General features: G+C 44.6%; 1 protein-coding gene across 28 annotated transcripts in view; it reads right to left on the minus strand.

The window, feature by feature from the left end:
• The window catches only part of RIMS2 (regulating synaptic membrane exocytosis 2), a 337,394-nt gene extending 325,499 nt beyond the window's left edge, over nucleotides 1-11,895 (minus strand). For 6 of the 28 annotated variants that reach the window (XM_077932793.1, XM_077932792.1, XM_077932780.1 and 3 more), the window contains exon 1: nucleotides 10,331-11,893. In XM_077932793.1, the coding sequence (XP_077788919.1) occupies nucleotides 10,331-10,500 (170 nt within the window). In that variant the 5' untranslated portion in view covers nucleotides 10,501-11,893. Of the gene's footprint in view, nucleotides 1-10,330 lie in introns of all 28 variants that reach the window. The other 22 variants (XM_077932800.1, XM_077932788.1, XM_077932787.1 and 19 more) reach the window with 7 other exon arrangements.
• Nucleotides 11,896-13,861: the final 1,966 nt, after the last annotated feature.

The following is a 13,861-nucleotide window of genomic DNA, read 5'->3' on the forward strand; positions in this document are numbered from 1 at the left end:
ATTTCAACAACAACAAAAACCCTCTGAGAATACATGTGTGCATGTGGATGAATGTTGCATTTTCATGTGTTTTAGAGTCCCAGAAGCTGCCTTGTGAGGGCACAGCGCACCCTGAAATATGGGTTTTTAAATCTCTTAAACTTTATTAACAAATAATAACTAATTTTGCTTTCCCCAATCCTACTGAGTATGTGTAGTGCAGCTGTGACACATCTTAATTATCCTTTCAAAAGGGTTAAAAATCTCACCAGTCAGCTGCTTGGCCTGAATCCAGTACTTTCTCCCATCCCAAGCAGCTGATCAGTAGGTTGTTAACCTTTTGGAAATGGCACCCTGCCAGTGTGCACAGCCCCAGTTTCTGGATTGGAAATCACACAAGGAGGGCCTGTTTGCACATGCAGTTTCCCATCCATCTCAGGATCCAAGCTCAGAAACCTGCGTAATGTCCCTAGGTTGATTGTGGTGCCTGTATTCTATGCTGAAGGAGTAACAGACTTGACTCACAGTCAACAATCCTCAACCAATCCTGGATGTGCTTACTCTTTTGCTCTGTTCTGGCACATGAGAAGCTTGCATTAGCAAAATAATTTCCAAGATTGGAAAATGCATTTCAGCAACTGTGGGCTCAGACCCAACATTACGCTAGTCTCAGAAGAAACCCAAAACATCATAAAGAATCACATTAATATAATCTCCTTATTGATACAATTAGCTGAATTTGAGCAACACCAATTTCAGAAAGTCAGATTCTGGGATTCTGAGTGTCAGAGGAGAAAATCCTTCACATCAAGAAATTTATGGGGTAAAAAAATATGGGTAAGAAACAGTCTAAAATTTAGGAAAGCTGCCTTACACCTGTTCAGACTGTTTGTCCATCTGGTTCAGTATTCTCTACTTCACTGGTTCCCAGTCTTTTTGGTATGGCAACCTACAAGTCCAAAACTACTAACTATGGTAACCCATCAAATTATTGTCACAAGAATTCTGGGCCCTAGGTCTTTGGCAGCATCACTTTTGTGCATTTTGTGCACTACAACTTTGCCTCTTTTATCATCATGATCTTAGACAACCAAGCAAAAGTTTACTTAACACTCTTATTAATATGGAATTTGTTTAAGTGGCTATTTATACTTGCAAAGTTATTCATTTTTGTGAACAAGTGACACCAAATAAGGGTAACTGTAAGGAGCAGGGAGTGTACATTTCTCACTCCGAAGGAAAAAGAATGAGCTATTAGAGAAAAATCAGTATTTTCTTCATGGTAGCTAGAGTAGGATACATGGTCAAACTAACATGTTCAACTCTTTCTAGTGCTGATCTTTTGTATCACCCCCTTCAACACTAAGGGCATGTGTCATTGTCAGAGGACCAGCCTCTGCCTCACCCTCCTCATGTGCTTGAGACCCACAGATTTCATGACCTCCTTGCAGGTCACAATCCACAGGTTGGAAAACACTGCTGTACTCTGACTAGCAGTGGCTCAGACAGAATTGTTTTATATCACCTGATTATTTATTATTTTATCCAGTTGAGTGATGCCTTTGACAGACTTAAGCAATTAGTCTGGTAAACAAAAATGTGAAGGAAATTGGAGGAATTAATGTTTGTTTATTCAGCTTTACGCCCATCATGAAACACAACACAACAAAACAAATCAAATAAAACAGCGGACTCGTACAAACCACAAGTAGTATAACACAGTTCACAACTCACAAGGACAGATATTAGCCATTCATAAGAAAAGTTTAAGATTAAGATTAAAAAAATTTTAGACACTACACTAAAATCAATATCCGATGTCATTATAAATTGGAGGAACATGTATGTGATGACAAATAGAGGAAAGGGAAGTTTATCATCTTTCCATTTGCTCAGCCTGAGTTTATCTTCATTGGCCGTCTGTAACAACAGTGACTATCAAAAGAATGGTTGGTAGGAAGATTCAAGGGAAACAAGCTCTAAAGGCAAGCACAATCCACTAAAGGACCAGTTTGCAGCTTAAAGTTGCCTCTGCACAAAATTTGCTCCTAGACGCTTAAGTTGTGGCTGTGGCCTGCAGCATCTTTTATCAGTTAAAGCCATTTAAGCTGGCACCATTTCCTTGATAGCTGGGACTTAGCCACTGTCCTCCATGCTCTGATAACCTCTTGCACTGATTAATGCATTAAAGTGGGGCTGCCCCTAAGGACAGTCCAGAAATATCAGCTCACAGAGATTTCTGTTGCTCACTGCATGACTGTGGCAGATTACAAATAGTACGTTACACTGATGTTTGTTCATATCCACTGGCTGCTCATCTGTTTCTGAGCCCAGTTCAAGATGCTGGGTGTTACCTATAAAGCCTTGAATGGCTTTGCTCTAATTCCCCTGTTTCAAGAAATGAGATTTGATGATGCTCTGAAACTATAATTGTGGAACATCCTTCCTGGGAAGGTCTGATAGGCTGTCTCATGGTGAGTGAGTGACACCGAGAACCTCCCTTTAAATGCCTCATACTTTGGGCTGGAATTTTGGTCTTAAACATAATGTCTTTTAAAATGTTTTGAACTTCACAAACATTTGTATTTTAACTTTTTGTGTAAATGTTTATGTTTCTGCTTTTACTATTCTATAGAAAGACAATTTGTTATAATGATAAATAAATAGAAAGAGCTGGACAAGAGACATATGTTGGGAAGGGTATGTGTGAGGAATGAGCAAGGGATGGAAATGTAATGAGTAAATTCGTTTTTCTGAACCACCCACACTTTATTAGTGTAAGGATCAATATGGTGTTAGAGAAATCACAAGGTATCATGACCTACACAGTAATGTGTGAAGATTCTCATCTTCCTTCAGGTTAATCCCCCCTTCTCTCATCCTCATTACATCTGATGACATCCTGCCTTTTCCCTCATCTTAATCTTGTCCAGCTTTCTCAGATTGCAAGCTCTTCAGGCAGAAGCTGTAGCACGTCTGTACCTATGCATTTTTAGCAGAGTGATGGTTCTAGATAAGCATATGAAGATGCCTTTTGCCATCAGAATATTGGCTGATTTATTATTTACTTAATAACATTTATACATCACTTTTTTATTATAAAAAAAAACACAGATCAAAGTGACTGTATCTCAGTATAGTCTGTTCTGACAGGCAGCAGCAACTCTCCCCCTTATGTACAAAGTGTATTTATTGTTTCCTACTCCTTTTTCAAAATCCAAGACAATAACATCTATCAATATATCTACACAAAACAATCTCAATATGAAAAACACAGAACCTTGAATTGATCGTAGACATCAGAGAAGTTGCCACAGAATAAGTGTTTTGTTTGTTTGTAGTTTTTCTATCACACTCAAGCTGATCCTCCAAGGGGGCAAGCTCCAACATTCTACATCAGTTGAAATGTCCAAACCATCTCCAAGGGCAGCCCCATGAAGAAGCACATTATACAATAGTTGTTCCTTGATGGTACAAAGGCTATTTCAAGTGTAGTGCCCACTTTATGAACCCTTTCCCACAGGAAACCCAACAGACTCCTCCTGTGAGCGTTTTTCCGATAAACCAAAAAACACTTTTTTTGGTCATACCTTTGGCCTTAATTTTCTGTCACTCATGCTGTAAGTTGGTTCTTTGTTGACTATTTTTTTGCTCTCCATGTGTTATTTAGATGCGTGTTCTTGTGTTTGCTTTTTTAATAATTGTAAGCTACTGTACTTTGAGGGCTGATTTGACTGAAAGGCAGGGTATAAATTTGTAGATTGAATAAATAAAATGATGGTGGTGGGATCTTCATTGACCTTTATGCCAATTGCACCTCCACTTGGAAGAGAAAGCTGAAAAAGGGGCAAAAGCTTACCAACAAGTTCATACAGCATGTTTATAAGTGATTCAGCCGGTATACTTTTTCTTGTAAATATAATACCATCATCATAAACATTCTTCTAAGATTCTGTTTCTTCCATAGGGTTTAGAAAGGGACAACTTGGGAAAAATATGAAAGAGATATCATTACTGGCCTTGAAAGGGTGACAAGAAAACATTACTATACTATTTTTCAGGATCCTGTAATTTGGAGATACTCAATTAAAAATGTGAGGATCCTACAACATCTATTCCTGAAGACCTGCAATGGCTCACTATATGCTACAGGGCCCAATTCAAAGTTTTTGTTCTGACAAATAAAGCTCTGACAGGCTTAGGACCTTGCTAGGGGCACCTCTCCTATATTGTCCTGCCCAGTCTTTGAAATTTGTTGGGTAAGCCTTCTCGCAGTACCATTGAAAATGAGTTTAGAGCAGTGTTTCCCAACCTTTTTCCAACCGTGGCTCCAAGCCAGAGAAAGTTGTTCTAGGCAACTGCACTGCTTATTTAGAATCCGAGTGATGGGGTGAGCTCTGGTTGCTCTGTCCCAGCTTCTGCCAACCTAGCAGTTCGAAAGCACACCAATGCCTAAATAGATACCACTGCGGCGGAAAGGTAAACGGCGTTTCTATGTGCTCTGGCTTCCATCACAGTTTTCAATTGCACCAGAAGTGGTTTAGTCATGCTGGCCACATGACCCCGATAGCTGTCTGTGGACAAATGCTGGCTCCCTTGGCCTGAAGCGAGATGAGCGCTGCACCCCATAGTTGCCTTTGACTGGACTGTGGGTTAAACCACAGAGCCTAGGGCTTGCCGATCAGAAGGTCGGCTGTTCGAATCCTCATGACAGGGTGAGCTCCCATTGCTCAGTCCCCGCTCCTGCCAACCTAGCAGTTCAAAAGCACATCAAAGTGCAAGTAGATAAATAGGTAGGTAAATCTGGCAGGAAGGTAAAAGGCATTTCGGTGCACTGCTCTGGTTTGCCAGAAGCAGCTTAGTCATGCTGTCCATATGACCCGGAAGCTGTACGCCGGTTCCCTCAGCCAGTAAAGCGAGATGAGCGCCGCAATCCCAGAGTCATCCGCGACTGGACTTAATTGTCAGGGGTCCCTTTACCCTTTACCTTTAACTGTCCAGGGCTCCTTTACCTCTATCTTACCGTACTGCTTATTTTGATGGTTTTAATTGTATATTATGGTTTTTGTCCACCGAAAGATCACTTGTGATGAAGATCAGGATATAAATATTAGAAATAAATAAATCTTCAACAACTTTAAAATGAAAATATAACTATGAAATGCTATATCCATAACAACTACATGAAAATCAAAGATCCAGACAATTTTATATAAAGCAGGAATACTAATGTATATTATATATCTGTTTGAAATGTTTTAATGTCCCTGAGATACTGGTGCAGTTTCATGACTTGCAACTGTTCCAGCACAACTGTTGGTGCCGCAACTTTTGGTCCAATTCATAAGCAGGCCCTGCATATACATGGGAAATGTGAATGCTAATGTGCTTCCTTTACACCTATAACACAATGCAACTGAATGCATAAACAAATCACACCATCTTACCAACCCATTATTATATTTTATGTTGAAGTGGATTTATTCCCCATACTTTCAACATAAACACAATGCCCACAACAACTTCATTTTATGTTGTAGGCATGGTAGTAACGAATGAGTTTTCATACTTAACCACTATGTCTACATAGAACCCATGTATGGCCTGGGACCTCTAAGAGAATAAGTCCCCTACAGTATTTTTGTCTCCTCAGCCTCACAGAAGTAACATGTCGCAAATAAAGTAAGGACCCTTTAACCAGCCAGCCAGCCAGCCCCTCCAATGAGCCTACTGCATCCCAGATCGTGTCAGCCTACATAAGGTTTCTGCTGGATCCAGACTTAGAAGAATACTTCAGCCCGCAGGTGACCCTTGAAGCTGTCCAAGATCTTGCTCATGTCATTACCAACACTGACTGCTTCTCTTACAAGCCTTGAACTCCCAGAGAACTGGACATAAATAAAATACATCTGGATCACTAAAAATTTAGTGTTATATGAAGAATAGATTTTCATAAGGGGTGGAAATGACATATATACCAGCATTATCAGACAGCTGAGAATCATCACACAAGTTTTAATATAATTATTTGGTAATGGCTTTCACACTAGGCATGGGAGTCATATTGGAGTCTGTCTCTCTTTTAAGACACAGAAAACTGAACCAGAGCTCAAGGGGATGTCTTGCCTCCTATAGAAGTTTTAAGAGAGACTGGCTCCCAGCCCAGTGGGCATTAGATTGCCTTATTTATTCAGGAATCCTAGAACCTCTTATATCTCTTTTAGGCCTATATTATAGTCCACAAAACCAAGTGTCCACAGAACCAAATTGAGCTAAGTAAAAATGAATAGTAACAATTAGTGAAACTGACACATGGGGGGGGGGAGATCCAACATAATATAGCATAAGTAGTTTGAGAGTTGACGTTGGACAAGTAGTTGTGCAAACTGTATAAAAAAGAGGTAACACACAAAGCTTAACTGTCACAAAGTATAATAATAGCAAATGCACTAGAGGTTGCACAACATCTTTCACAAATGTATGGCATGCATTGGATTTGGCTACTGTACTATACTAAATACAGGGCTCCTGCTAGCAGAATGGCTGTTGTGAGAGCAGGCTGCCACAATTTATTTATTGGATACCAATAAACAATTGGATATCACCCAAGGTTAATAGCAATATCTCGTTCTCATATATTCCATATATAGGATATTTTTAGAGAGAACAATCCCAACAGCAAGAGAATTCTGGATCACCACACTAAAAACCCATGGAAGTCCCTCCACAGGAACACTGCATGGCTTCATCCAGTGCCTTCACAGGACATAACCTGCCAAAAGCAGGTGTCTCTGCAAAATGGTCATTTCACATGTCATCTACTTCCAGCAAATCACAGCAGGAGTGGCTGCTGACCTTATCAATATGAACTCCTGCTGATTCTAACTCGGCACCACTTCTCTTTGTTTCTTCAAAAGAAGCATAGCAGGAGGAGGGGCTGTAATGGGTTTAAGGATGTACAAACATACATATATAAGTCTATGAATAATTTTGCCCTGGGAAGAGGAAAGGGGGGGAATAATTGATGTGACAGATGATAGTGACACCACTGAATGCTCTTCTAGTAAGCACGTCAATACAATAACGACGGACTCATTAGGCAATATGAATAAAATAGAAATGGCATGAAATAAAAATATATCAGAGGGGAACTAATGCCCAGCTGGTTTCCATCCATTGTTTATATCAAACACTGTATAATTTATCCTTTACATACCTAGCAAGTAAGTTTTTTAAAGAACTCTGAGAGTTTCAGTTCTATTTTCAAAACAAGCAAAATATATACTTCTTTTTGGTGAATGCTTTGCCACATTTACTGAACAGCAGTTCCAAAAGTTCTATATGATACAGAAAATATGCTTGGAAGCTACTTCCCTTGAAGGATATGCTTAGACTAGGAGCAACAAAACTTACATTTGCAACTATTATTAAGAAACAGAAAACTCAATTTCCATTCAATCTCATCAGCCTTCTTCAAGCACCAACATACTGTATTATTATTGTAAACTTAGGAGCAACATGAAGCTTTTTAAAAAAACACCCCTCCTCCAACAATAAATTCAACCTGGAGGGGAGAAGATTGAAACTATTCTGAGAAAGAAAAAGGATAAATCTTTTGAAAGAGCTATATATTTAAGAACAGTACATCACTGCACTAGCAAATCAGAGGTCACAACTGCCAAAATGATAATCATATGTGAATAAGGTGTGGCATTGCACCAGTATCATATGCATGCCCAGGATGTTGTAGCAACATAAAAACATGTGTGAGCACTGCAGAAATCACTACTTTCACCATAAGCGATTTAGTGTCATCATGCAAAATTGTTACTCCACACAGAAATGAGTCATAGCACGACAGAGGGTGGGACTAGGTACAACCCAGCTAACAGATGCTAAATATTTGAGCCATTGTGAAGTCTGCTATATCAGAACAAACACTATTTCATACTAAGGAGTTAGGATGAGATTACCACTAACACACAGCAAAGCATAATGAACTCCCCACTTGCCTCACACTTGTTGCTCTGGCTACATCAGCACATGCCATTCTTTGTACTGTATCTATCTATCCATATCATCAAGAGATGGCAGTCTAAGATATCTTAAGATCTCATGAGCAAACACAAACTGACAAATTATCTGCCTGATCCCAAGCCAACTTAAAATGATACTAAACCACAATTAATCCATGCATACTCTATTTTTTTCCTATTTTAGGAGGGAAAGTTTTCCTTATTTCTCACATCTAATTATATTGGGGAGTTATGAGTGTGAAAGACATGTCAAATGCATATGATTTTGTCTAAAAACAGAGGAATGTGTTTGTGCCTATTAACCAAACTTGCAATTAAAAACAAATAAGATATTCTAATATAAAAAATCAAAATTATTTTAGTCACAGAGATTATGTATTTAAGCACAAATGTTACTAGAAACATGGTAAATACATTTTATAATGTTGATGCCACTATTCAATTATCTGTTTTAACTATTTTTAATATTGTAATTTTTATATTATAGTTGCCCACCCTGTGACCTCATGGTAACGGGCAGGTAAAGTATATTATTAATAACAATAATGCCATTGCTTGTTTGCATATTACATTGTTTTTAATGCATATTTTAAGATATAACAGCCAAAGGCATATAAATATATGTTCTTGGTATAAATTACTTTAAATTATTAGTCAGAATTGGAATTGCAAAAGGTAATCTGACTTTTGTTAATATAAATCATGCTGACTTTCTTCAAAGCACAAACACATTTCATTATTACTGTTAAGTGTGAATACTTTAACCACCTGTTTCTCTTTACATGAAGATAAAAATTACAAGAAAACAATAATTTATTTGTTCACTGTCACATTGCTAATGATACACACTGATTCCAGCACAAGTCATCAGCTCAGCCCAGAAGCCAAGAAGCTTTCAGCTGCAGATTTTGAATCAGCAGTTCAACAAGACAATGGGTTAACATCACTATGATTGCCTAGTAATTTGGCTGGATATTTTTAGCAGTGTTTAGACTCAGAAGCATTTACTCTGACCCTGTGACAAAATGTTACATAGTATCCATTACTTAAAATTAAACACAGCAGTATGCGTTAGAGCACTACTGTAATAACTTCATAAAGCAGTGAATAATAATTTAGAGGTCAGTGTGGCCATTACATAAGAAAAATGACATTTTTGTGATTACATGATGTTTGAGAAACATAAAAAAGTCAAATGCAATCTTGTCTACAAACTTGATCTTAACAGGCAAACAGTAGTTACTATGATAGACAAAAACATGCTAAACATGTTACAAGATCACAAAAGAAGCTTGCATTTCAGCCAATCAGGTAGTCTTGCCACCCACAACGCATATATGTAAGAAACAAAAATTCAGAGAAAACATGGAGCTTCCTGACATCACTGCCCAAATGGATCAGAGCTAAATCGCTTTGCAAGAGAAAGGGAGGTAACACAGCCCAGGAAGAAAGGTGAAATGTCATCAGGACCAGAAACAATTGCCCTGAGCCTGCCTGGACAGCTCCGTGGTGCTGAAGTTACAGAGCAGCTCGGCAGCTTTTTCTCGCCTGCGAGGCCTGCGCCCTCCATGCTGCTGCTGGCCAAGTGGCCCACAGGTGAAGGGACAAGGACTGCTTGCCAGAACGCAAGGAGCCGGTCAATGTGGGGTGGGAGGGCTACACGTTGTTGCAGGAAGATGGCGGCTCTCGCAAACCCACCCCGACAGAAGGCTACCGAGGCCTCGCCGGGACATCTCCGCTCTGCCCGGGCTGCTAAGAGAAGGCAAGGCAGGCGGCGAAGGAAGGCCACTTTGGCGTTGGCGACTGCGGGGAAAGGCCCACTCCAGCTGCCACCAGATTCTCGTGCGCGCTTAGTTCCTTTTCCCAGCCATGCTGCCGCCGCCGCCGCCTCCTCCTCCTGAAACCATCCGCTTCCTACACACCGGGTTACAACAGCACCTGTGCGGCCATATTGGGCGCCTGGCCCCAGTCCATGCCTGGCTGAACGGCGAATAGGAGCCTGGAGAGCGGGGAGGGGAGGGAACCGCTTGCTCTTTTCCATCTCCTGCAGGGATGGACCGAGGCAAGAGGCAGCCCCAATGAGGAGCTAAATGCACTGGCAAGCAGCCTCCGTGGCTTCCCCTCAAATCGCTCCTCTCAGGAGGCTACCACCTCACACAAATGCACGCCAGCCAGCCAGCCCCAAGCAATGCCCTAGGGAGGGGTGGAAAGCGAGGGGCTCGGCGGCCTCACCCTTCCTCCTTCTCCTGAATGAGCCACACAACCGTGGGAAGGGGGGGGGAGAGAGAGAAAAAAGAGAGGAAAGTAGCCCTTACTTAAGCACGGATTGCTCCTTCTCTTCTTCCTTCTTCTGGCGATCCATGACGGCCTGGATGATCTTCCTCTCTTCCTCCGTGAGGTGGCTGAGGTCGGGCATCTCGGACTGAGGTGGAGGCGGCTGAGGAGGAGGCGCAGGGCCGCCCCGGGGCCCAACAGGAGCCGACATATTTGGTAGACGGAGCTTCAGCAACACTCTATACTGGAAAACACTGGGCTAACTCAGGCGGGGGCAGCGGAGCAAAGAGCCGCCGCTGCCGCGGAGTGAAATACATACAAATCAATATACTTTGGGAATCAATCGGCCACCTAATTAATGCCCTGCTGGGGAGGGAAGGGGAAGGATCAGCAGCGTCCGTGAAGGGGGGAAAGGGGGCTTGCTTTGGGTGAGATGAGAGGGGAGCAACAATAAAGGGTCCCCCCTCCTTCTCCGCACACACAACCCCTCTCACCTGCTCAGTGGTGAGGAAAGGGGGCAAGGAGTCGGGCAGTAATGGTTTCTGGGGAGGGAGAAGGATCTTCCGAGGGAAACGGAAGGGGGAGCCCGCACTAGGGGGGGGGAGGAATGGGGTCGGGGTGGGGGGCACCACAACACGGAGGAGCCTTAAGGGGAAGAGCCGGAGGGCGGTAGTTGGTGAGGGGTGTCGGTTGGGCTCTGGCGGGACGGAGTGAGGGGCAGTATTTGGGGGTGGGGGGCTTCTCACTCCAACCGAAGGCGCCCCCTGCTTGCGACCGGAGAGGAGGAGGTCGCCGGGCGCCCGGGCCAGGGGAGCCCTGGCGAGGCGGCGGAAGGGCCGGGGGCTTCGGGCTGAGGGGGCGAAGCGTCGGGGTGTCGCGCGCTGTAATAGTAATGGTGGTGCCGATGGTGAGAGAGGAGCCCCGCCGGCACCCTGAAGCGCAGAGCGGGAGAAAACCCCTTGGGGTGAGGGCGAGTCCCGGGCGCCAGCAGCTCCCGCCGGCTCATAATTCCAACCCGCTGTCCATGGAGGGGACCGTGGGGCAAAGCAGCTCCCGCCGGCGGCTTCCTCCTCCTCTGCCGCCGCCGCCACCAGCAGCCGCCGCTTCCGCCACCCGCGCTTCAACAAGGCCTCGCCGCCGCCGCCGCCTCTCGTGGCTGCCTCGCTCGGCTGCTCTTCTCTCAGCTCCGCTGCTGGCGACGAGCCGCCTAACCCATCGCATCGCGGAATTAAGAGGAGGGAAAGGGGAGCCGGGCGGGGGGAACGACAACGACGACGACGACAATAGCGGGAATCACGGGAAGGGACTCCTCATCTTCCTCCCCGAATCTTCCCCCTCCCGCTCTTTCTCTTTTTTCTCTCCTTTTCCCCCCCTCTTTCTTTCGTCTTCCTCCCCCTCTCCCAGCCCGACAGCGACGTTCCTGCCTTGTCGCCTGAAGGCGCGGGAACGGAGCGCGGGGCGGGGCGCGCTGAGGAGAAATGCGGGGAGCGTTAAAGGGAAAAGCCGCTCGCTTCCCACACAGCCTCGAGATGAAGCCTCGTGCGACACGACGCGCGTCGGCAACGTCGGTTGGAGGGGGGGGGAGTGAAGCAGGGAGAGGCAGGCTGTGAGGGGAAGACGTTGGGGAGGGGGCGGGGAGGCGGAGCGGCGCGCGAAGGTGGGGAGGGGGGCAGGAGAGAGAGAGAGGGGAATTGCGTTTGTTTATTTATTTATAAACGCACCGGGAAAGGCGCGCGGGGGTGGGGGGTAAGGAGGCGAATGGCTGCGATAAAAATCACGCGAGGCAAAAGGGGGAGGAGCCAAGTGGCACCGGGGACGCGCGCAATTGAGAGGACTGGGCCCAGCCGCTCCAGGGAGGCCGGGCGAACGGCCGTGAGGGAGCGGGCGGGCGGGGCGGAGCGCGTGACAGACAAGCGCCCTGCCTGCCTCAGCCGTTATTTCTGGCGAGCTATGGAGTCGCGGAGAGAAAAGGTGGCATGGAAGAGAAGGGAGGCCAGTTCCCCCCTCCCCACATACACCCGAAATTCGGGTGAGGAGAGGCAAGGCTGAGCCAGGGGAAACGCTGAGGAGGAAGAGGTACAACTTCGCGGAGAAAAAGAGATGTGCCAAGGTAGTTTTCTGGCTCGTCTGGACCCAAGGCGGATTTGTTGCTCCCTCGGTAACTTCAACTCGCCCTGCTGTCACATTCACATGGAGGGAGATGTAAGCGAGTGGCAGTTGGCCAAGGGGCAGGGGAAACGCTAACAGGGTGGACAGACAGCTGCAGCTGGCTATGGGTTAAAGTGGGGGCTGTAATCTGTGTTTGGGATTACATAACCAAGGGACGGTTGCTATTTTAGATTCATTTAATAAGGGGATATAAGGGCCTGGACATAGGTATTTGGCTTTAGGGCAGCTGTGGCCAGCGGCGTAGCGTGGGTTGTCAGCACCCGGGGCAAGGCAAGTAATTTGCGCCCCCTAACCCGTGGATTTGCGCCCCCTAACCTTTGGATTTGCGCCCCCTACCCCGTGGATTTGCCCTAACCCCAGATGTTGCACCCGGTGCGGCCGGCCCCCCCTGCACCCCCCACGCTACGCCACTGGCTGTGGCCAGCCCTTTGGGCATGTAGGCACGGGGTCGAGGGCAAGGGATGGTCACACTGCTACAGGGCACACTGCAGAACATAGGCAGCTTCCCTGTCACTGGCTCCATTTGGGATGGTTTCGCTTCTTCCATGCTGAGCTAGGCAATTGGCAACGCAATGTAGAGAGATGCAAGGTTTGTGGCTCCTCTTGTCACCTGGAAGCCACCTGTGCCTTCAGTTGGACATCTATAATGTCTCCATGGGGGGGGGGACATCTATAAACATTACAGATGCAGTACTTTGTAGTACTGCCACTGTGGCACAAAAAGAAGGATCTTCATAACTTATTTATAGAAGGTCTCCCCAAATCTTGCATTCATCTGTGTAGACTGCATGGTATAAATCAAGGAGCCAGCACTTTGTGGCATCACTGAGCCACAAAAAATGGATCCCATATATTAAACTTTGTGGCTCTTATATTGACTTCACAACAAGCACAGATTCCTAAGTTAATGACATTGCTATGGCACAAAAAGATGGTTGCAAGATGCAAGTCCTTGTGCTTTTTACACAAAATTACCCCATTTCCACCATCAAATCATAGTTCACATGATGGGCTTCGTTATAATAATTACAAATTCCACCTTGTGATGCAAAAACCTAGATGCTCCAGATCCATTTAATTTGTACTCATGATGACACAGTAACTCATAAAAATGAGTTTAATTATTTGTAGTGCACCGATGCTGGAACCTAGATTTGTAGCACATCTTCTCATCATGTATCCTTTTTTAAATAGAATATTGAAATCCATTATATAATCACAGTTCACCTACACTATCCAAAATAATTTTTCCAACATCATCTGGCTTTTTGCATGGGTCCTCATAGATCCTTGTAAGTTTTACATGTATTCTTACATCAAACCATATCATACTGTATAGCCATGGCTTATCCCTTCAGCATGAAGAACACGAATCCAATGTGTGCTCTGTGTGTAATCCACAT

The sequence above is a fragment of the Podarcis muralis genome, chromosome 8 (genome assembly GCF_964188315.1).
Source record: "Podarcis muralis chromosome 8, rPodMur119.hap1.1, whole genome shotgun sequence".
Classification (NCBI taxonomy): Eukaryota; Metazoa; Chordata; class Lepidosauria; order Squamata; family Lacertidae; genus Podarcis; species Podarcis muralis.